The sequence below is a fragment of the Staurois parvus genome, unplaced genomic scaffold (genome assembly GCF_062004578.1).
Source record: "Staurois parvus isolate SC_StPar_1 unplaced genomic scaffold, SC_StPar_1.0 ptg000365l, whole genome shotgun sequence".
NCBI classification, from domain to species: Eukaryota; Metazoa; Chordata; class Amphibia; order Anura; family Ranidae; genus Staurois; species Staurois parvus.
The window spans coordinates 3,654,546-3,677,566 of NW_028318161.1; the positions used below are offsets into that span (position 1 = coordinate 3,654,546).

Below are 23,021 nucleotides of genomic sequence, written 5' to 3' on the forward strand. Positions count from 1 at the left end.
GTTCAAGATAATAGCAGTTAGACATCACTAACCTGATCAATCACTGTTTTTGGTAGAAATCATATTTTTATATGGCAAATAATTTACTAGCAGGTGTAGTAGAGTAATAGAAATTCAACAGACCCAACAGTCATGACATGCATGCTGCTGATTCTGTGTAATTGAATCACTAATTGAAAGGGGCATGTTCAAAATAATAGCAGTGTGGAGTTCTATTAGCGAGGTCATTCATTCTTTGAAAAACAGGTGGCAATTATTGCCCTTATTTAAGGAAGGAAGGCAGCAAAGTTGTACATGCTGGTTACAGTGCATTCTGAGGAAAATGGGTCGTTCCAGACATTGTTCAGAAGAACAGCGTACCTTGATTAAAAAGTTGATTGGAGAGGGGAAAACATATAAAGAAGTGCAGAAAATCATAGGCTGCTCAGCTAAAATGATCGCAAATGCTTTAAAATGGCAACCAAAACCTGAAAGACGTGCAAGAAAGCAAAAAACTACCATTCGAATGGATAGAAGAATAGCCAAAATGGCAAGGACTCAGCCAACAATCAGCTCCAGGAAGATCAAAGAAGGTCTAAAGTTACCTGTGAGTACTGTTACAATTAGAAGATACCTATGTGAAGCCAAGCTATCTGCAAGAAGCCCCCTGCAAAGTCCCACTGTTGAAAAAAAGACATGTGCTGAAGAGTTTACAATTTGCCAAAGAGCACATTGACTGGCCTAAAGAGAAATGGCGCAACATTTTGTGGACTGATGAAAGTAAGATTGTTCTTTTTGGGTCTAGTGGCCGGAGACAGTTTGTCAGACGACCCCCAAACTGAATTCAAGCCACAGTACACTGTGAAGACAGTGAAGCATGGTTGCGCAAGCATCATGATATGGGGATGTTTCTCATACTACGGTGTTGGGCCTATTTATCGCATACCAGGGATCATGGATCAGTTTGAATACATCAGAATACTTGAAGAGGTCATGCTGCCTTATGCTGAAGAGGAAATGCCCTTGGTGTTCCAACAAGACAACGACCCCAAACACACCAGTAAACGTGCAACAACTTGGTTCCAGACCAACAAGATTAACGTTATGGAGTGGCCAGCCCAATCCCCGGATCTTAATCCAATAGAAAACTTGTGGGGTGACATAAAAATGCAGTTTCTGAGGCAAAACCAAGAAATAGAGAAGAACTGTGGAATGTAGTCCAATCATCCTGGGCTGGAATACCTGTTCACAGGTGCCAGAAGTTGGTTGACTCCATGCAACACAGATGTACAGCAGTTCTCAGAAACCGTGGTTATACAACTAAATATTAAGGGATTCAAAGGAAAGCAAAATCTTCAAAGATTTTTCAGTTTATATAGTGAATGTTTGAGTTTGTAAAGAAGAATACAAACACTGCTATTTTTCTGAACAGTCTAATATTCACTTCAGTTTTTTTAGAGGAACAACACAAATTTGATATATATATTTTTTGTCATGATTTGATTTGGAATAGAACGTGTAGTGTTCCCAATGCATTTGTGTGTATGGAAATAAAAGCTATTAGAAGGATTTTGAGCTTTATTCACTTTTTTCAACACACTGCTATTATTTTGAACACAACTGTATATATATATATATAAATAGAGCAATAACACAACAGAGAGATAAAGGAAGAAGTTTAAGAAGGTAGAATACTTCCAGAAGTCCTGGTTTACGCAGAGTTCAAGTGCCCTGAACAAAAGGGTTGCCTTTTCTCCCAAAGATGGTTCCTGATGTTAAAAGGGAGAATCTCTTCATCTTTCTCTCCAGGCATGACAGCCTGTTTTCTAGGAACCCAGCAGGGTGTCTCCTTAAAGCAGAGAACCAATTGCCTCATTTGGGGAGCGGTGTTTAGGCGGGACTCAGGCTATGACCAAATCCCTTTATACCATGGCCAATAACCTTCACTAGGTACATGTAGCAGCCAAGCGCCACACACACGGCTGCCTATTGGTCTCCATTGATGTGGAGGCCTTATATTGCAGTATTCCTCATTCATTGGGGGTATCTGCAGTGGGGCATTTTCTGAATCAAAAGGAGATGGCAGCTTTTCCTTTTTAATAGCTTCATTTTGTGTCTACTTAAACACATTTTGAGCAAAAATGTGTTTACCTCTGATGGTTCCCACCACCTCCAGGTACAGGGGGTGGCAATGGGGATATATTGTGCCCCATCTTACGCGAACCTGTACCTGGAGGAGTGGGAACACAATATCTTCTCGGATGAAGCCTACGCATTATATCTGTCCTGTCCAACATTCTTTGTTGGTACAGGAATATAGATGATATTTTTTTGATCTGGGATTCTGATGTAGATTCCCTGGAGGCATTTATGAAACTGTTAGATCAGAATAGTTATCTTAAATTCACTGTACAACATGACCCTAATACCATCTCATTTTTGGATATATCCTTATTTATTCAGGAAGATGGGACTATGGTTTCTACGCTGTACAGAGAGCCTACAGCAGGGAATACCATTCTCCATGCGGGGAGTGCTCATCCACAGCCACTTATTAGAGGTATACCATATACTCAGTACCTACGGATTAGATGCAACTGTTCCACAGAGGAACCTTTTGAGAAAGAAGAAGCGGCCTTGAGGGTGAGATTATTAAGGAGGGGATATTCAAAGACAGTCCTTAAAAAGGCGGTTCTGTTGACCTTGATTGATGATGACATTTAAATGCGCCAACAGATGACATTTTTGGCGCCAGCGGGGAAAGACACACACAGAGGGCGATTGCCACTATACGGTGTATTATAGTTATGACAGATGCTAATCTGAGTTGGCTTGCTGGATGGAGGAGTCTTAGTTCGGGATATTATTGAATATGGCCACATATTTGTGATTACAAATATCAAGCTCAACCTCTCCAAAACCGAGCTCCTCATCTTTCCCCCTGCCAACACCCCCCCCCCATCCTATCCATCATCACCAACAACTTCACTATCACTCCCGCCCCGCAAGCCAAAGTCCTTGGCATCATTCTTGACGCGAACCTCTCCCTCCAACCGCATGTCAAATCACTCACAAACACATGCAGGCTCCATCTTCGCAACATTGCCAAGATACGCTCCTTCCTCACCCCAGACACCACCAAACGTCTAGTACACTCCCTCATCATCTCACGCCTTGACTACTGCAACTCCCTCCTCACTGGCCTACCCAAGTGCAGGCTCTCCCCACTCCAGACCATCCTGAACTCAGCTGCCAGACTCATCCACCTCACCACCCGCTCCAACTCTGCCACCCCCCACTGCCTCTCCCTCCACTGGCTCCCGATTGCCCAACGCATCAAATTTAAACTCCTAACCCTGACCTACAAAGCCGTTCACAACACTGCCCCTGACTACCTCACCAACCTGATCACCAAGTACCACCCTACCCGTACCCTTCGCTCCTCACAGGACCTCCTTCTATCCTGCTCCCTGGTCTCCTCCTCCCACGCACGACTGCAGGACTTCTCCAGGTCCTCCCCCATCCTCTGGAACTCACTGCCCCAATCCATCAGACTGTCGCCTTCCCTATTCACATTCAGGCGCTCCCTCAAAACCCATCTCTTCAGGGAAGCCTACCCCACCCTCACCTAACGGCCATCCTCCCTCATTCCTCCCACCACTTCATCCCCCTCAGCCACTTCCTACTGTACCTTTACCCCCTCCCTCCTAGATTGTAAGCTCGTAAGAGTAGGGCCCTCTTACCCCTCGTACGTTGTTTGTTGTTGTTGTACTGTGCCATGTATTGTCCCCCCTATTGTACAGCGCTGAGCAAACCCTTTGGCGCTATATAAACTCGTAGTAATAATAATAATAATAATTACAGGAACCATATGTGGATGATCTTAGACACTGACACAGAAAAGTTATTGGACATTAAAGCAATCTATTGATACTGCACAATTAGTGTCCGATGTGGTCCTTTTCTATTTCTACCTTTTTATGATGGGATAACCAGGTATGAGTCTGGCAATCAGATATTGGATAGTATTATTATAAAGGTGGGGAATATGGACATCCCCACTGATTTCTCATTGTTATATCTAGATTACTCTATGGAACATTTGTACAGGATGCATCACATGTGAATGACTTCGGCACTCATTATGACCTATATTTGGGATATTTTGTTTCCCCTTTTTCTCTCTCCCCCTTTTCTGTTTTGGGATGGAGTATGATTTGTTCGTTTATTTACAGGGCTTGATTTCATTGGGCACGAGGGGAGGTGACCTTGTGTATGGATGTTCATCCATGACTATTTTTTGACTGCTGTGTGGATGCTGCTGCCCTATATTACTGCTCATGTTGACATGTGAGTCTGTGGAGAAGGTTTCTTTTCGTAACATTTCTATGATAACACTGTTCAACAGGTAAAACGTTTTGGGCATAAAATTAGCTAATCTTACATAATTTTGGGGTGCTGAAAACGAAAATGACCCTAAAAAATGTTGATTGGCTCTAGTTTCCATGATATATTCACCCATCTAATGACGTAAGCCATTCAAAATTATGATGCAACTTCAGCTGCATATTGCGCAATTGATACTGGTGACCAATAGAAAATTGCATGTATACTGAGATGATGCAATATTAGCCTTTAATTGCATCACATCACTGCATAAAAGCTGCAGTATCTGTAGCTGATTGTAGTTCGACAGCGTCTTTACATTTCGTTTTATGCTTATATAGGCTACTCAGTAATGCCTCGAACTTGTGTGAATAAAGCAGAGAATTTCTGCTATATCTGCGGTGAAATAACTTTTATCTCACAAAAAAGGAGGATAACAGGAATGATTAAGAAAGCCTACAACTTGTATTTTGGCTGCAAGATAGGAGACCAGGACAAGAGCTGGGCACCACATATATGCTGCAATTCTTGTGGGACGGCACTGGAGCAATGGTTGAATGGAAAAAAGGCATCTATGCCTTTCGCTGTGCCAATGATTTGGAGAGAGCGAACAGATCATGTTAGTAATTGTTACTTTTTTATGGTGCCTCCAATTGTAAAAGGGCTAAATAAGAAGAAAAAGTTATCTGTGCACTATCCAAATATTCCATCGGCAATACGTCCAGTTCCTCATGGAGAGGGGCTACCAATTCCTAAAGCACCAGAATCCTTCGTGGTTGAGTCAAGTGAGGAAGAACCTGAAGCGTGTAGTCATCAACCGTCAACCTCACATGACCCAGACTTTCTTCCATCCACACCCACTGAACCACACCTCATTACACAAGTGGAATTGAGCGATCTTATCAGAGACCTGGATCTTCCGAAGAACAAGGCAGAGCTTTTGGGGTCAAGACTACAACAGTGGAATCTCCTAGCAAGTGATGTTCGTACGTCTTTCTACCGTCATCGTCAGAAAGATCTGATCCCATTCTTCGTCCAGGAAGGTGATTGTCAGGGCTCCCAGGTATGACCAGAGGTGTGTGACTGAAGCAGGGAAACGCAGACCTCAGATATGTTATAAACAATATAATTTATTAACACTAACAGTACAAACATAAATGCAGTGCAATACTAAAACATAATCCAGTGCAAACAAACCAAACCAAACCACCCACAGATAACAGTATATACAAGCAAGCGTCGTCAGGCAGGCCGGGTCAATATCAATTGGGCAGGTAGGTACAGGGGGAGCAAGCGGAGAATAGTCGGGGTCACAGGCCAGGTTCAGCAGGTAGCAAGCAGCATAGTACAGAGGGTCAGACAGAGGAATGGTCAGGGTCACAAGCCAGGATCAGAGCAGGAGAAGTCAGCAAAGGAACAGAAACAGGATGCAGGACAGATACAGGGCCCAGGACAAACACAACACCAAGGCAGAGTCTGCAAGTCTGGCCATCCCTTAAATACCCCAGCATCATCAGTTCCAGGTGTTAGCTGGCTGAAAGGTTGAGTCTCTGATTGCTGGGAGCACCCGCTGGCCAGCCCTGGTACTGCAGATCAAAAGGCAGGTGAGTCCCACCATTGCTGGCCAGTCCATTCCTAACAGTACCCCCCCCTCAAGGAGCGGCCTCAGGACGCTCCAAACAGTCCTAGCTGGGCAAAATGTTCCACCGCCCGGGTCTGGCAACTGGCGGGATATCAAAGACTGGCACACCGGGCAGGACTCCGGGCAGCGGCACACCGGGCTGGACTCCGGGCAGAGGCACATTGAGCAGAGGCACATCGAGCAGAGGCACACCGGGCAGAGGCACATCGGGCTGGACTCCGGGCAGAGGCACACCGGGCAGAGGCACATCGGGCAGGACTCCAGGCAGAGGCACATCGGGCAGGACTCCGGGCAGAGGCACATCGGGCAGGATTCCGGGCAGAGGTACATCGGGCAGGACTCCGGGCAGAGGCACATCGGATTACCAGGCGAAGCAGCAGGCAGCGGGCCACCAGGCGGAGCAGCAGGCACCGGGCCCCCGGGCGGAGCGGCAGGCACCGGGCCCCCGGGCGGGGCGGCAGGCACCGGGCCCCCGGGCGGGGCGGCAGGCACCGGGCCCCCGGTCGGGGGCGACAGGCACCGGGCCCCCGGGCGGAGCAGCAGGCACCGGGCCCCCGGGCGGGGCAGCAGGCACCGGGCCCCCAGTCGGGGCGACGGGCACCGGGCCCCCAGTCGGGGCGACGGGCACCGGGCCCCCAGTCGGGGCGACGGGCACCGGGCCCCCAGGCGGGGCGACGGGCACCGGGCCCCCAGGCGGGGCGACGGGCATCGGGCCCCCAGGCGGAGCGGCGGGCGCCGGACCCCCAGGCGGAGCGACAGGTCTCGGGCCCTCAGGCGGAGCGGCGGGCGCCGGACCCCCAGGTGGAGCGACAGGTCTCGGGCCCTCAGGCGGAGCGGCGGGCGCCGGACCCCCAGGTGGAGCGACAGGTCTCGGGCCCTCAGGCGGAGCGGCGGGCGCCGGACCCCCAGATGGAGCGACAGGTCTCGGGCCCTCAAGCGGAGTGGCAGGTGCCGGACCCCCAGGCGGAGCGACAGGTCTCGGGCCCTTAGGCGGAACGACAGGTCTCGGGCCCCCAGGCGGGGCGGCGGGCACCGAGTCACCAGGCACAACAGTGGGCTCCGAGTCAACTGGGATGACCGCTGGCACTGGGTCAGACATTGGATCGTCTGGCTGGACAGCGGGCATCGGGTCACCAGGCATCAGGTCATTTGGCTCGACAGCGGGCACCGCGTCATCTGGCAAGGCAGTGGGCTCCGAGTCAACTGGTATGACCGCGGGCACTGGGTCAGACATTGGATCGTCTGACTGGACAGCGGGCACTGGGTCACCAGGCATCAGGTCATTTGGCTCGACAGCGGGCACCGCGTCATCTGGCAAGGCAGTGGGCTCCGAGTCAAAAGGCACGACAGTGAGCACCGGGGCATCAGGTACCGGATTGTCTGGCTCGACAGCGGGCATCGGGTCACCAGGTATGACAGCGGGCACTGGGTCACCAGGCATCAGGTCATTTGGCTTGTCAGCGGGCACCGCGTCATCTGGCAAGGCAGTGGGCTCCGAGTCAACTGGTATGACCGCGGGCACTGGGTCAGACATTGGATCGTCTGACTGGACAGCGGGCACTGGGTCACCAGGCATCAGGTCATTTGGCTCGACAGCGGGCACCGCGTCATCTGGCAAGGCAGTGGGCTCCGAGTCAACAGGCACGACAGTGAGCACCGGGGCATCAGGTACCGGATTGTCTGGCTCGACAGCGGGCATCGGGTCACCAGGTATGACAGCGGGCACTGGGTCGCCAGGCATCAGGTCATCTGGCAAGGCAGTGGGCACCGCGTCACCAGGCATTGGATCGTCTGGCTCGACAGCGGGCATCGGGTCACCAGGTATGACAGCGGGCACTGGGTCACCAGGCATCAGGTCATTTGGCTTGCCAGCGGGCACCGCGTCATCTGGCAAGGCAGTGGGCACCGGGTCACCAGGTATGACAGCGGGCTCTGAGTCAATTGGCACGACAGCGGGCACTGGATCAGGTACCGGATCATCTGGATCAACAGCGGGCATCGAGTCAACTGGCCTAATAGGATCGTCGGGCTGGATCAGTTCATCCTGCTGAGTAGCGGCATCAGGCTGAATGCAGGCATCAGGCCGAGTAGAGGCATCAGGCCGAGTAGAGGCTTCAGGCCGAGTAGAGGCTTCAGGCCGAGTAGAGGCTTCAGGCCGAGTAGAGGCTTCAGGCCGAGTAGAGGCTTCAGGCCGAGTAGAGGCATCAGGCCTGGGTCACCAGGTATGACAGCGGGCTCTGAGTCAATTGGCACGACAGCGGGCACTGGATCAGGTACCGGATCATCTGGATCAACAGCGGGCATCGAGTCAACTGGCCTAATAGGATCGTCGGGCTGGATCAGTTCATCCTGCTGAGTAGCGGCATCAGGCTGAATGCAGGCATCAGGCCGAGTAGAGGCATCAGGCCGAGTAGAGGCATCAGGCCGAGTAGAGGCTTCAGGCCGAGTAGAGGCTTCAGGCCGAGTAGAGGCATCAGGCCGCGTAGAGGCATCAGGCCGCGTAGAGGCTTCAGGCCGAGGAGAGGCTTCAGGCCGCGTAGAGGCATCAGGCCGAGGAGAGGCTTCAGGCCGCGTAGAGGCTTCAGGCCGCGTAGAGGCTTCAGGCCGAGTAGAGGCTTCAGGCTGCGTACAGGCATCAGTCTGAACCACGGAAGGCAGGCTCACCGGTTTGGATACTGGCAGGATGGTATTGGTTGGAAAGAATTTTCGCTTTTTTCTGGTTTTAACTACTGGAGCACTGCAAGTAAACGCAGGTCTGCAAACGAATGGAGCAGCTGGAGACAGAGAAGAACTGGAGGATGGAACAGGAGAGGGAGCAGTTGCTACAGAGGGCTTTTTTACAGGGTTAAAGGCAGGATAGGTGCAGCGAGTGGGAACAGGGTACTGACATGCGGTAGATAGCCAAGTATACTGGGCTGTAACTGGAGGAGCTGGTGGGAATACAGGAGTAGAGTTAGAAGCAGGACTGGGTCTTTGTAAGCTGACTGAGGCTGGGTGCAACAAATCTGTCCATGTCTGCAGTAGGGGTTGAACAAAGCTGAGTTTACACAAAGTCTGTCTGGTCAATGACTGCACTGCGTTTATACAATCTCTCAGTGTCTGTGGTGAACATGTGGAATAACGCTCCAGAAAGTAACCCACATCATCCTCTAATAACCACACCAGGGACTCTACCTGGTCTGCACTAAATGGTGGCAAAAATTCATCCCTGCATTCGGGGAAACCAGATGAAACCAACTCAACACAAACCTGAATCAATGGCTGCACCATAGAGAAAACTGTGCCCTGATCTACTAGAACATGAGCGAGCCGTATACATTCTAGCAGTTCATCCCGGGTATACTCCTTCAGAGTCTGATAAGCATACTCTGTCATCAAGCACTAGCAGAGATAAATACTCAACCTCATCTAGATCCATCCTTCCCATCAACAAGCCAAGATGGCTTCCCTGTGCAGCCACTTCTGGTCAGGATTGGCCTTGGTGTAATGTCAGGGCTCCCAGGTATGACCAGAGGTGTGTGACTGAAGCAGGGAAACGCAGACCTCAGATATGTTATAAACAATATAATTTATTAACACTAACAGTACAAACATAAATGCAGTGCAATACTAAAACATAATACAGTGCAAACAAACCAAACCAAACCACCCACAGATAACAGTATATACAAGCAAGCGTCGTCAGGCAGGCCGGGTCAATATCAATTGGGCAGGTAGGTACAGGGGGAGCAAGCGGAGAATAGTCGGGGTCACAGGCCAGGTTCAGCAGGTAGCAAGCAGCATAGTACAGAGGGTCAGACAGAGGAATGGTCAGGGTCACAAGCCAGGATCAGAGCAGGAGAAGTCAGCAAAGGAACAGAAACAGGATGCAGGACAGATACAGGGCCCAGGACAAACACAACACCAAGGCAGAGTCTGCAAGTCTGGCCATCCCTTAAATACCCCAGCATCATCAGTTCCAGGTGTTAGCTGGCTGAAAGGTTGAGTCTCTGATTGCTGGGAGCACCCGCTGGCCAGCCCTGGTACTGCAGATCAAAAGGCAGGTGAGTCCCACCATTGCTGGCCAGTCCATTCCTAACAGTGATATTGCTGTATGTAACAATGTTCATGGTTTAATCTCAGCCATCGGCGTATGCTATGATCCCGATGAGTGGAGGCTGTTCATTGATGCTTCAAAGGCGAGTCTTAAAGCTGTTTTGCTCCATAATGGCAATCAGCTGCCGTCAGTTCCAGTTGCTTACGCAGTTTCAATGAAAGAAACGTATGAAAACTTGAAAGAGCTTTTAAGGTGCATCAACTATGATGAACATCAATGGTCGATTTGTGGTGACCTGAAGGTGATTGCTATCCTACTTGGACTTCAAGGTGGATATACAAAGTACTGCTGCTTCCTTTGTGAGTGGGACAGTCGTGCGAGAGAAATGCACTATGCCAAAAGAGACTGGCCATTACGCCAGTCATTGCAGCCTGGAGAAAAAAATGTTAACTATCCAGCACTTGTAGACAGCAATAAGATCTTATTACCTCCATTACACATCAAGTTGGGATTAATGAAAAACTTTGTTAAGGCAATGGACAAGAATAAAGCAGGTTTCAAGTACCTGATTAGCAAATTTCCAGCACTTAGTGCTGCAAAAATAAATGAAGGAGTCTTTGTTGGGCCACAGATTCATAAACTTATTCATGATGATGAGTTTCTTTCCCTGTTGCGTGGAAAGGAAAAGGCTGCCTGGACAGCATTTGTATCGGTGACATCAAATTTTCTTAGAAACAATAAAACACCAGACTACAAGAAAGTGGTAGAAAAACTCATCCAGACTTACAGAAATCTGGGTTGCAACATGTCTCTAAAAATTCATTTTCTACATTCGCATCTGGATTTTTTCCCACCAAACTGTGGAGCAGTGAGTGATGAACACGGAGAGCGCTTCCATCAAGACATTGCAGCTATGGAAAGAAGATATCAAGGTAAATGGAGCCCATCAATGCTTGCTGACTATTGCTGGACAGTTGTAAGAGATAGCCCTTTCCTCGAATACAAGAGAAAAGCCAAGAGAAGCAAAACCGACACAAACTGAAGACAAAACTAGTGAGAATCCTAAGTATTAAAATGATTCAACTTAGCTTATGGCTATAATTTTTCTTGGTAATACTATGCAATATATTATGCCATTTAGGCTTTGTTATGTAGTCAATATCACTTGCTTTATATTTGTGGAAAGACATCTATCTATATAATTATTGTGCATTATGTAGTCATTACGCCTATAGTAGAAAACTTTCCGTTTACAGAAAAACTAGAGCCAATTGACAAATTTCATTGTTATATTTGAACTCAGAATGTGAAATTCATTAAGAAATGGATCCTTTTGTTTCCAAAACTGGCAAAAAATAAAAATTTGTTGAACAGTGTAATCATAATTGTATGACTAATGTTGTATATATGTATCTTCCAGTTAGGGCATTGGTCTTCTTTGCCTCCAATCTTTTGGGGTCCTGAGGAAGCTAATTAGCAAAACGTGTTGACCTCTGGATGACTTAGATGTCATAATACATAATGCTGTGATTTATTGGGCTGACTAGCCAAATAGTGTTTTTATGGTAAATGTTTGGAAGATGTGTTTTAATAAACATGTTTTATACAGTAACTTGAGGTTGTCTGTTTTTTGTACCCGGAAAGTCCCATTGGGTTTTTGTGGCTTTTCATAATATACACATGTACTATAAAACTAGGCAACAATTTGTTATAGATGTAGCACTACCCTCTGCTAGGGCTGCTTATTTAGAGCCCCAGGTTCTATTTCCGCTAGTGCAGCAACCAGGCAAACAGCAACTTTACATTTTGGTTTTCAAAGGACAGTTTTTCATTGCTGGCACTCTGGCTCAATACTGTATTTTGAAAGGCTTTAGTGTGCCAGAATGTTAACAAAAAAAATTTAGAAAAGTAAATCCCTTTGCATATTTAAAGGAAAGAGCAAGAAATTGTACCATCTTTGTTTTGGTAAAATTGCTTAGAACTCATGTCCTATAGGAAAAAAAAGAAGTGACACTAATACCACCCTTACCTTACCTTGCCCTAAAGCTGGGTATACATGTCCAGAAATTCAGTTAGTTCAGAAGGAACCAGCTGAATTTTGATCCGGGTGCAGCCCTCGTGGTTCAACAGAATCCAGTTGTTAGACTGGCTTCTATCGAACAGTCCTCCTGGAAAACCACCATTCAATCAGAAGCTTCAACACTGATCAGGGTATTCTGTTGGAGAGGGAGTAGAATACAGTAGTGTAATGCGGATATCCATGCATCCACATCATTTGTGTGGATGCTGGAATCTGTGATGTTTTTTGTTCAACCCACTGGTTGACCGAGCATAAAAACTCAGTGCACATACCTAGCTTAAAACTAGTTTCAACTCTACAAACTTATCACTATAACTAAGACTACCCATTGTAAGAGAGATCTTTCTTTTGTGATCTCCTTTCTAACAAGCTTTCCTAGACTCTTTCAAAAACTAACAAATTTTTGTCAGGCATGGCCTGGAGGGAGCACAGGCTGAGACTGCCATTCATTGTAACACCATGGGTCTGCATAGATGTGCAGCTTCATGGGATCCATCCTTTGCTTAACAGTTGCTTGGAGCTGAGATGAACTCCTTCCCTGGCCTGCACTCATAGTGGTGGACACAATTGCCTTTCCTTATAGCCTTTGCAGCACACATTTTCCATTTCTGGTTCAAAATGTTTGTATGGAAGTTACCCTTTTTCAGACTTTGAGCTTATGATCCTGATAATGCAAATGGATACTGTGCTAGGTGAACCCTTGAAACTTTGTGAGCACTATAGAGACCTTCACACCTCAAATTATTACAGTGCTTTATTTTCAATTTTTGATCGCTTTTCAAACTAAATAAGTGCATACATATGCCCTATGAAGACCCTCACACCTCTGAAGGGTGATCACCCTTTAATAAAGCCTTAGGTTTACTGCAGTTTTATGGTTAACCCCTTCATGCCTAAAGGTAAAACAAATCTAAATGCCTAAGCACAATTCTGCAATGTTGACATGTGATAGTAAAACCATACATATCATCACAACTACTTTGTACATCCAGGTGGATTATACCTTGTTTTTTTTAGGACAAATTGGGCTTTCACTTGGTGGTAAATGGTAATGGATAGCTCCTAATTTTTTTTTTATTATCAAATAAAACTGGCCTAAAATAGTAAAAAAAAAATGTTTTTTTTTTTATTTAGCTGTGTGTTTCTTGTTACGAACATAACCTACCTCCATAGAACAACCCAAAATAAATTCTCCAGCTCTTGACAATCGCATCGATACCATATATGTGTATGTTATTTGTTGTTTGTACCCGTAGTACAGCCCAGAAACAATAGTGCACATTTTGTGTTTGTCTTTTTTTTTTTTTTTTTTACCTTAAAACACATGGACACTGACATTAACACTAACTGACACTGATACCATTTTTATTTTTTAAATCCTGACCTTTGACCCTGACCCAAACACTAACGCTGGTACTAAACTAGATCAAACCTTGATCTAGGTATTTTTCTTTATTTTTTATTTTATTTTTTAATATTTACTTTTTTTTTTTTCCAAACTTTTTTTTAGCTCTCTATGTCAGGAGTTAGAGAGATACAATATATCTCTCTTCTCCATTCATAGAAAGAGAAAAAAACAAGGGGGCCAGGCTGCACAGTGACTGATCACTGTGATAGCCAATCAGAGGCTATCACAGTGATCACGTGACCCGGAATCAGGAGTCCCAGATCCCGATCGTTAGAACAGGACCCGGGGCTCTCAGTGACACCATGGTCTCTGTGCTGGGAGTGCGCTCCCAGCACAAAGACAGGTACGCAAATATGCGGCCCCATGGAAATAGCCCAGTTCCGTGAGGCCGAGTATTTGTTTGCCGTCAGCGTCAAGGGGTTAAACAAAATATAGTTTGTAGAGATAACTGTATGGTCTTATAGGCATGCTTTTTAAAATATTAGATTGGATGCTCATTCTCTCTATTTCTCTCTCTCTCCATTCTTTCTATCTCTCTCCCCCTCTCCCCATTCGTTTTATCTCTCCCCATTCGTTTTATCTCTCTCTCCCCATTCTCATTCTCTCTCTCTTCTCACTCTCTCTCTCTCTTCTCATTCTCTCTCTCTCGGTCTTCTCACTCTCTCCCCTCGCTCTCTCTCTCTCTCTTCCCATTCTCTCTCTCTCTCCATTCTCTCCCTCTCCCCCCCCCCTCTCCCCCCCCCCCCCATTCTTTCTATCTCCCCTCATTCTATCTATCTAGGTACTTCCTCTAGATTATATCTGTCATCTCAGTTCTGCTACAGATCACTAGTTTGCCCATGGCACTTTTTTTTTCCTATCAGCAATTTTTGCAGTTGTTTTCCTATGGGATGAAGTGGGGAAACATCTGCACTAGAGTAAAGAGTCATTAGGATTAATGTTTAATCTTACACTTTTTCACTGCTCATAATTCCAGCAGCTAACAGTCTGTCCTGCCAGGGCAGTTCTAAACTCTTATGTTGTATTTGGCCAGACTGGCCTGTTAGCTGCAAACCTCATCTTATGTAGTAAGAAATTTCACATAGGCCATCATGTTTGCCACCATTTCCCGTACATTATTTGTTTCTAGAAAATGTGCATGTGTCCATAATAAATTACATTGTATCCATATTTATTGCTTACTTTTATACTGTATTTTAAGCTGCTGCCTTAGCCTAAATTGCAACTGTGAGTCTTTGTTTTGCTTTATTGCTTCTTCACTTTTTCATTTCAGGTGGCCTCTTTTTTGCTACTGGGAATTCTGTCCATGATGCTGCCCCTGTGCCAAATGTTTGAGAGTGTCATTGTAGTTTGCCTTTTCCTTGGCTTGAGTGATGGATTCCTTATCAGCATGATGAGCCCTATTGCATTTGAGTTGGTAGGCCCTATGCAAGCCTCCCAAGCTATTGGCTATGTCCTCGGGCTTATGTCCATTCCAATGACTGCTGGGCCTCCAATTGCAGGTTAGTTTTATGCAATGATCTGAAATACTTTGTACATTGGAATGATTTTAACAAACTTTGTTGCAGATTCTTACCTTTTGTTCTGAAGAAATAGCTGACCATTTGTGTTCGTGTGCAAAATGAATCTGTATGGGAGTGATTTTATAATTATCAATCAGCTGCTGCATCTGCAGGGCTCTAAGAAAACTGGCAGGGTTTATACCTATAGACATGATTTCCTTTTTGAGAGCATCTCCCAAAAATGATATTTTTGTTGAAGGGGATGCACAAAATCTGGAAACAACATAAGCGCTATTTGACCATTCTGCATTGGAGGTTCTCCTGCTTTGGTAAGCCTTTGCTTACTTCTCACAGGTGGTGTGTTACATATGCAATTTGGGAGCGGGATCTTTCTGTCACTCTCATTCACATTTTTGGCATGCAAAAAAAACAGATTTGTTCCAAGACATTTAGGGATGCTCTGAAATTTCGGTGGCTGTTGGCCGAAACGAAAAAAAGCACCGATACAGATGCTGAAAAAACCCCACCCCTCGCCATCGCCGCTGCCGACACCAGCCGCTGCTCAGTAGTTCTCAGCCTTACCTGAGAAACCATCGATCCTGGCGCTGGGCATAGAGATGAGTGAAGGAAAGTTAGCCGCCACTCGTCTCTATGCACTTGAAAGACCAGAGCTATGTCACTTCCCATTCCTGCCAATTGCTTCCCAATGCTTTTTTTTATCCAATGCTTTACATTGCAGAGGAGAGATGTGGGATCTTATTGACCCCATATCTCTCCATACAGAGGACCTGTCACTAATTATTTCTATCACAAGGGATGCATGCATTTCTTGTGATAAGTATAAAAGCGATTACATTTTTTTTTTTTTAAAAGGACAGTGCAAAAAAAATTTTTTTTAAATTAAAAATTAAATTAAATTAAAGTGCCCCGTTCCCCATGCTCGCACGTAGTGGTGAAAGCATACATAGTCCATGCCCACATATGTGTTCAAACCACACACATGAGGTATCGCCATGAACGTCAGAGCAAGAGCAATAATTCTAGCACTAGACCTCCTCTGTAACTTTACACTGCTAACCTGTAGCAGTTTTTAAAGCATTACCCATGGAGATTTTTAAGTACCGCAGTTTCACGCCATTCCACAAGTGTGCACGATTTTAAAGCGTGACATGTTGGGTATCTATTTACTCACCGTCACATCCTTTTTCATATTTTACAAAAAAATTGCGGTATATTGTTTGGTTTGTTTTTTTTTAAGTGTATTCTTATTCGTATACACATCAAAGTGTATTTTTTTTCCAAAAAATATATATTCATTTTTAAAAACTGCGTGTTTTCGGTTTCGTGTTTCAGCCAAGCGCATTTTGAGTTTTCGGTTTCTGCACCAGAATTTATTTTGGTGCACCACTAAAAACATTTCCAATTTGGTGGGTGGGTCAAGAACTTTCTTTACTACCCTATCACCAAAATTTGGGGCCTTCCTATAAATGAACACAGGTCTAGCTGGTAATACGAATCCCAATACTCTATGCATTTGTAATGCATGCCAATGTTTAGCCCAAATATTCTCCACTTCTTTATTTTGAGTGTGGAAATGAGATATAAAACTCTATTGCTGATTATTAGTACCCTCATATATTTTTTTATCTTTTAAACATTGCTTTCTTGGTATTTTTAACACCTCTTTTATAGTGTCCTGCAAAATCTCTTCCTTTATAACTTTTTTCAATAAATCCCTTTATTAATTTAGATTGGGCCAGGAAATCAGAGTCAAGACAACAGTACCTTCTCACTCTCATTAGCTGTCCCTTAGGGATATTTTTCAGTTAAGAAGGATGATGTCCACAAAACCATTGTAAATAGCGGTTACGATTTGTGGGATTGAAATAAGTTTTAGTCAACAGAGCATTACCCTCTCTGAAGATATTAATGTATTTCTTCCTTATTATACTGATGTTCTAACTTAATATTATTGGTGTTATTATTAAGTAAATTCAAAAATTTTATTAACGCTCCTTCAGATCCTGCCCAAATAAAGAACAGGTCATCAATAAACCTTTTATAGAGCAGTATTTGAGATTCTGTTTCAATATAAATTTATCATCCTATTCAGCCATAAACAGGTATTATATTATCTATTACATCTATAGACTGGTAAGCTACAATATATATTTAATTTTTTGCTCTCGGATTTAGACAATGGTTTGATGCAGTTGCAGGTAAACACACATTAGAGTACCTTGGATTATACAGGAAGAGGTGAGATCATGCAAAGCCAAAGTTGTTATAACCAAATTATCTGGCTCAGTGGCCTTCTCTCCTTGGTGTGAAAGAAAATAAATTCTCTAACAATGCATTTTAATTTTTTTTTTTAAAACTGGGACGGTCATATAGAACTGAAGGTTTTCTACTATTTAAGAAGTGTTAAAGCTAGAACCAAGAAACTATAGATCAAAATGTCTGACTTCTTTTGTGTGTTCATTTTTGGAGGTTATCAGGAGTGTATTTCACTCATCTCTGTGTTGCAATCCCATACCACCTGTCATGGCCTGCTAGTAGCCTGCAATGAGCATCCATTGCTAGGCAATCCAAGCTAACCCAGGCAAGAGGCCTCCTCCCCATGCCGATTGGCTGGTGGCCACATTCCCTCCGCTTGGTGTGTCTGTTACCACACAACAGGTTCAACTTTAGCAGCACCTCAAGTGCTATAATCAAACTCTGGACCTCTGGGCTTGTAATAGCACTGTACTACACTGGAATTGGCTTTGTTCCTGATTTATGACCTTGCTGACCTGTCTTTGCATTACCCTATTGTCCTCCACCTGCCCTTATCTTTTTCCTTATTTCTGGATTATACTTGTTTGCCACTTGCCCTGACCTTTGCCTTTTCATGGATTAGACTACTGAACTCCGCCTGCCTCTGGATTTTGCCACTGTTTACTCATGTGCGGAAACATATGTAAAAGAACCTATGGTACTTGACAGATATCTATGCTCTGCCTATTCAGTGGTCTTGTCTGTTGTAGATTCATTATGACTCTTGACCTCCTATGTGATGACCCTGACTGCACCCATACAGCAGAGTCCTTCCTTAAATCTGTACAGCAAGGGAGATTTACAGCTGAGCAATACTCCTCCGAATTCAGCTATTGGGCATCTGACTCTGGATAGAATAATCTAGCCTGGTGGAGTCAGTTCATGCTGGGGCTAGCAGATTCCATTAAAGACACTTAGGTGCACTATCCTGTATCCAAGACCTTAGAGGAAGCCAAGCGACTAGCCATCAGGGTAGACCAGCGCCTCCCTCTCTGGTGTCCCTTCTGCAGGACTTTCTGTGGCCCACTTCCCAATCTCAGGAGAAGCCCATGCACATTGGTGTCACCTGTTTAACGCCTAAAAATAAAGCCAGAAGAAGAATTCCAGTCTTTGCCTCTATTGCCCTAAAAAGGTGAAAATGCTACAGTGATCTTGGCCACTACAGTATAGGCAAAGTCTGTAGGAGTCTGAGCCCAACCCTAAACGATTTGTTCCATTCTGCTTACATCAGTTCTTTTATAGACGTTGGTTCCACCAGCAACTTCTTTGCTAAATATACCGCTAAAAAATTAAAGGAACACTATGAAAACACATCAGATCTTAATGGGGAAAAATATCATGCTGGATGTCTATACTGATGTGAACTGGGTAATGTATTGGGAAAGTTAGGATGCCCCCATCGTTTGATTTTCAGGGTGTCTTTGAATTCAGTCCTCTGATGGAAGTGAAAATTATCAACCTACAAAGTGAAAAAATGATGCAGCAGGCTAGTCCATTTTGCTGAAATTTTATTGCAGCAACTCAAAATAGTACTCAGTAGTTTGTATGGCCCCCACATGCTTGTATGCATGCCTGATAATATCACGGCATGCTGCTAATGAGACCACCGATGATGTCCTGGGGTATTTCCTCCCAGTACTGGACCAGGGCACCACTGAGCTCCTAGACAGACTGAGATGCAACCAGGCGGCTTTGGATGGACCAAAACATGACATCCCAAAGGTGTTCTATTGGATTTAGGTCAGGCGAGCATGAGAGCCATTCAATAATATCAATTCCTTCATCCTCCAAGAACAGCTTGTATATTCTCGCCACATGAGGCCGGACATTGTCGTGCACCAGGAGAACCCAGGACCCACTGCACCAGCGTAGGGTCAGACAATGGATCCAAGATTTTCATCCCGATACCTAATGGCAGTCAGGGTGCCATTGTCTAGCCTGTAGAGGTCTGTGCGTCCCTCCATGGATATGCCTCCCCAAACCATCACTGTCCCACCACCAAAATGGCCATGCTGAACAAAGTTACAGGCAGCGTAACGTTCTCCACAGCTTCTCCAGACCCTTTCACGTCTTCACAGATGAAAACGGGTTAACCCTGAGCACGTGACAAAGCACAGGGTGCCAGTGGCCTACCTGCCAATTCTGGTGTTCAATGGCAAATGCCAATCGAGCTCTATAGTGCCGGACAGTGGGCACATGGCCCACTAAAGGATGTCGGGCCCTCAGGCCACCCTCATGAAGTCTGTTTCTGATTGGTCAGAAACATTCACACCAGTGGCCTGCTGGAGGTCATTTTGTAGGGCTCTGGCAGTGCTCATCCTGTTCCTCCTTGCACAAAGGAGCAGATTCCAGTCCTGCTGATGGGTTAAGGACCTTCCACAGACCTGTCCAGCTCTCCTAGAGTAACTGCCTGTCTCCTGGAATCTCCTCCATGCTCTTGAGACTGTGCTGGGAGACAAAGAAAACCTTCTGGCAATGGCACATATTGATGTGCCATCCTGGAGGAGTTGGAATGCCTGTGCAACCTCTGTAGGGTCCAGTTATCGTCTCATGCTACCAGCAGCGATACTGACCCTAGCCAAATGCAAAACTAGTGAAAAACAGAAAAGATGAGTAGGGAAAAAATGTCAGTATCCTCCACCTGTGAAACCATTCCTGTTTTGGGGGTCGTCTCATTCTTGCCCATTGAGTGTACATGTTAGTCAGTTTCAGCTGCTTTAGCATTAATGAAATTAACAACAACCCCCTCTGCTGCTTAACTGACCAGGTCAATATCCCAGGAGTTTAATTGACTTGATGCAATATTCTGATTAAAAAGTGTTCCTTTCATTTCTTTTGAGAAGTGTATACTGAGCTACGCATCTAGATCTCTTTAGTCATTCAGCAAAGCACATTTTCTATCATTGCAGTAGACCATTCTCCTCCAACTTTGCCCAGATCACTCTTCACTCATTACCTTGGTCATTGGGCCCCACAATGACCAAGGTAAATCTGTTTCTACTTGATAGCACCCCTGCTTATTTTATTATTTTGGTTTACCCTTGGAATAGATTACATAATCCACACACAGACTGGACTTCAGACAAAATCTCATCCTGGTCCCAGACGTTGCTTCTAGAATTGCCTGAAGCATTCTAAACACCTGACTCCCACCTTGTTATGTAGACCTCAGTGAGGTATTTTCAGAAAAGGTCACCACCCGTATGATTGCTCTGTTGACTTACTGCCAGATATACTTCCTTCAAGAGAATGTGTCTTCCCGTTGCCCAAACCTAAGCCACGAGAAATTAAATCGTACTTTCGGGAGAATCTTGAGAGGGGTTTCGACTACTAATTTCACTTCCCCTACAAGAACAGGATTTTTTTCATGGGAAATAAAAAAAGACAAAATCCTATAGGGCTTGTATTGATTATCCTGGACTGAATCAAATCAACCAAGTATCCACTGCCTTCTATTACTAAACTCTTCAGCCAGAAACAGGGGACAAGGATATTTATCAAACTAGAATTTGCAGAGGGCCTACAACCTGATATGTATTTAATAAGGTGATGAGTGGAAGATGCACTCAAAACAAGTGAAGCACATTGCACATAACTGGCTATACCATTTGCTTATGTAATGTGATAACCATTTTCCAGGAATTGAAGACATTTTCCTTGAGTGTCTGGGACCGTTTGTCATAATCTATCTGGATGAGAGCTTGATCTATTCTTTCTTCCTTACAGAATAGATCAGTATAAATTTGAACGCAAGGCTCTATCCAAGCTCTGGTAACCCTTGATGTATGTCAAACTTTTTAAGTGCATCTTTCATGTGCAGAAGTTCCCTTTCTGCACTAGATGATATCCAGCCTTGGAATCACTATGGATCATACCAAAGTATAGGCCATCACTCAATAGATCCAGCCTAAGGATCCAAAAGCAGTCCAACACTGTCTGGACTTTGCAGATTTTTAGAGAAAAATAATTTAAATACTATTCTACCATCGTGGTTCATATTACTGGCCTAATCAAAAAGTAGCTAATCCCACCTTTTGGCCGTCTCAGCCTTTCAAAGTATTAAATCTGCTTTTGTGTTGGTACCCATTTTGACCTACCCTGATCTCTTCCTGTTATTAATTCTGGAGGTTGACACTTTAGCTATTTGTAGTAATCCAGCCCTCTCCCAACACTCTCCCTCCTCTAAGCTGCTGCTTCTATCTGGCTATTTTTCCTAAAGTTCTCCAATGCACAACTTAATTAGAAAATGAAAATTGTGAACTCTTGGCCATCAAGTGGTCGCAATCGAAAGTGCCTGATCCAACATGCTGGATTTTGTTTTAAAAACAAATGATTGCACAATCCTATGCACCATTTTCACTTTTCGATCGACATAACAGTTGGTTTTCAACTTGTCTGTTTAGTGAAGTGCAATGCGTTACACAGTGGTGGCACCTGTTTCCATTCTACAGTGTGTAAACTTAAGCATGCAAGCAATACAGAGCAGCAAATCCAGCAACAGATGCGATTTGTAACTTACACATTGTACTTATCTACCCCTAAGGTTGATGCTTTCTTCTTCGTTTTTTGTGCTTCTTCATAAAACTAAGTGTTACAACACTTGCCAAACAGCTGCTACAAAAGTCCATTCGTTCTTAAGATGAATATAATGGAGATAAAACACAAGGTCCTAGTGTAGAACTGTCCCTGTATAAATCACCTGGCCAACTCTGGTTATAATGTACCATACTGCACATCATGTTGATTATAAAATAATTTTAAGTCAAATAATGAAGAGCATATGTGAAAGGTTTAAAAAAATTGCTTCAAAATAATATGTTATACAGTGTAGAGAAGCCCAAAGTATTAAACAAAAAAAATGCAGAGGGTTTACTATTACATTAACACATTAAAGCGGAGCTCCAGTCAAAATCTAAAAAAATAAGTTAGCAGCTACAAAAACTAACATTCACCTGTCCCCCAATCCAGCGGTATGTTCACACAGCCTCTCTCCCCAGCACCCTAAGTGTGGGTACTCGGCTGTGACAGCTTGCAGATTCACAGACGGGGTCCTGCTGCGCATGCACATGTAGCGCTGTGCCTTGTGAATGGTCCTGTAGTCTGCTGGGACCTGTCACACATCCCAGAAGACTACAGGAGGGAGGACAACTTCCTCTTCCCTAGGCGATCACAGTGGGAATGGATACCTGTCAAAATCTGGTACCCACGCCCACCCCCATGCTAATCCTTAATGGGGAGTGGGGGATGAGGCCTTAAAGTGGAGTTTCCCCTTTTGGGTGCAGCTCACTTTAAGCACAATGGAAAAAGTGATTTGTTAAAATTCTTGGCTCAGCACTTGCAGTTTACAATTTATAATGCTGGTGGCTTCTGTTCGCCGAGTGCTGCTTTTGGTCTTCACAGGATAGAGTTACCAGTGGACAGTAGTCTCCAGTCAATCTTGTTAATTTAGAAGTGTGGTGGTAGGAATGAGGGAGTGTCTTGCCATCATAGGCTACAGTGCTGTGTTTCTATTGTTTCCAACCTTCAGCGTGCAGCTCCCCCCTTAGCCACCTTCTAATACTTACCTGAGCCCAATCTCGATCCAGCGATGTGCAGGAGATCAGCGACTCTCCCAGGTCTCTCCCTCCTCATTGGCTGAGACACAGCAGCTGGAGCCATTGGTCTTATAGACA

The 23,021-nt window shown here is 45.0% G+C and overlaps 1 protein-coding gene across 1 annotated transcript in view; it reads left to right on the forward strand.

Moving 5' to 3' along the window:
* Positions 1–23,021, forward strand: part of SLC16A2 (solute carrier family 16 member 2) — a 342,141-nt gene that overhangs the window by 300,360 nt on the left and 18,760 nt on the right. The window contains exon 5 of the mRNA XM_089685204.1: positions 14,805–15,033. Within this exon, the coding sequence (XP_089541330.1) occupies positions 14,805–15,033 (229 nt within the window). The remainder of the gene's footprint in view (positions 1–14,804; positions 15,034–23,021) is intronic.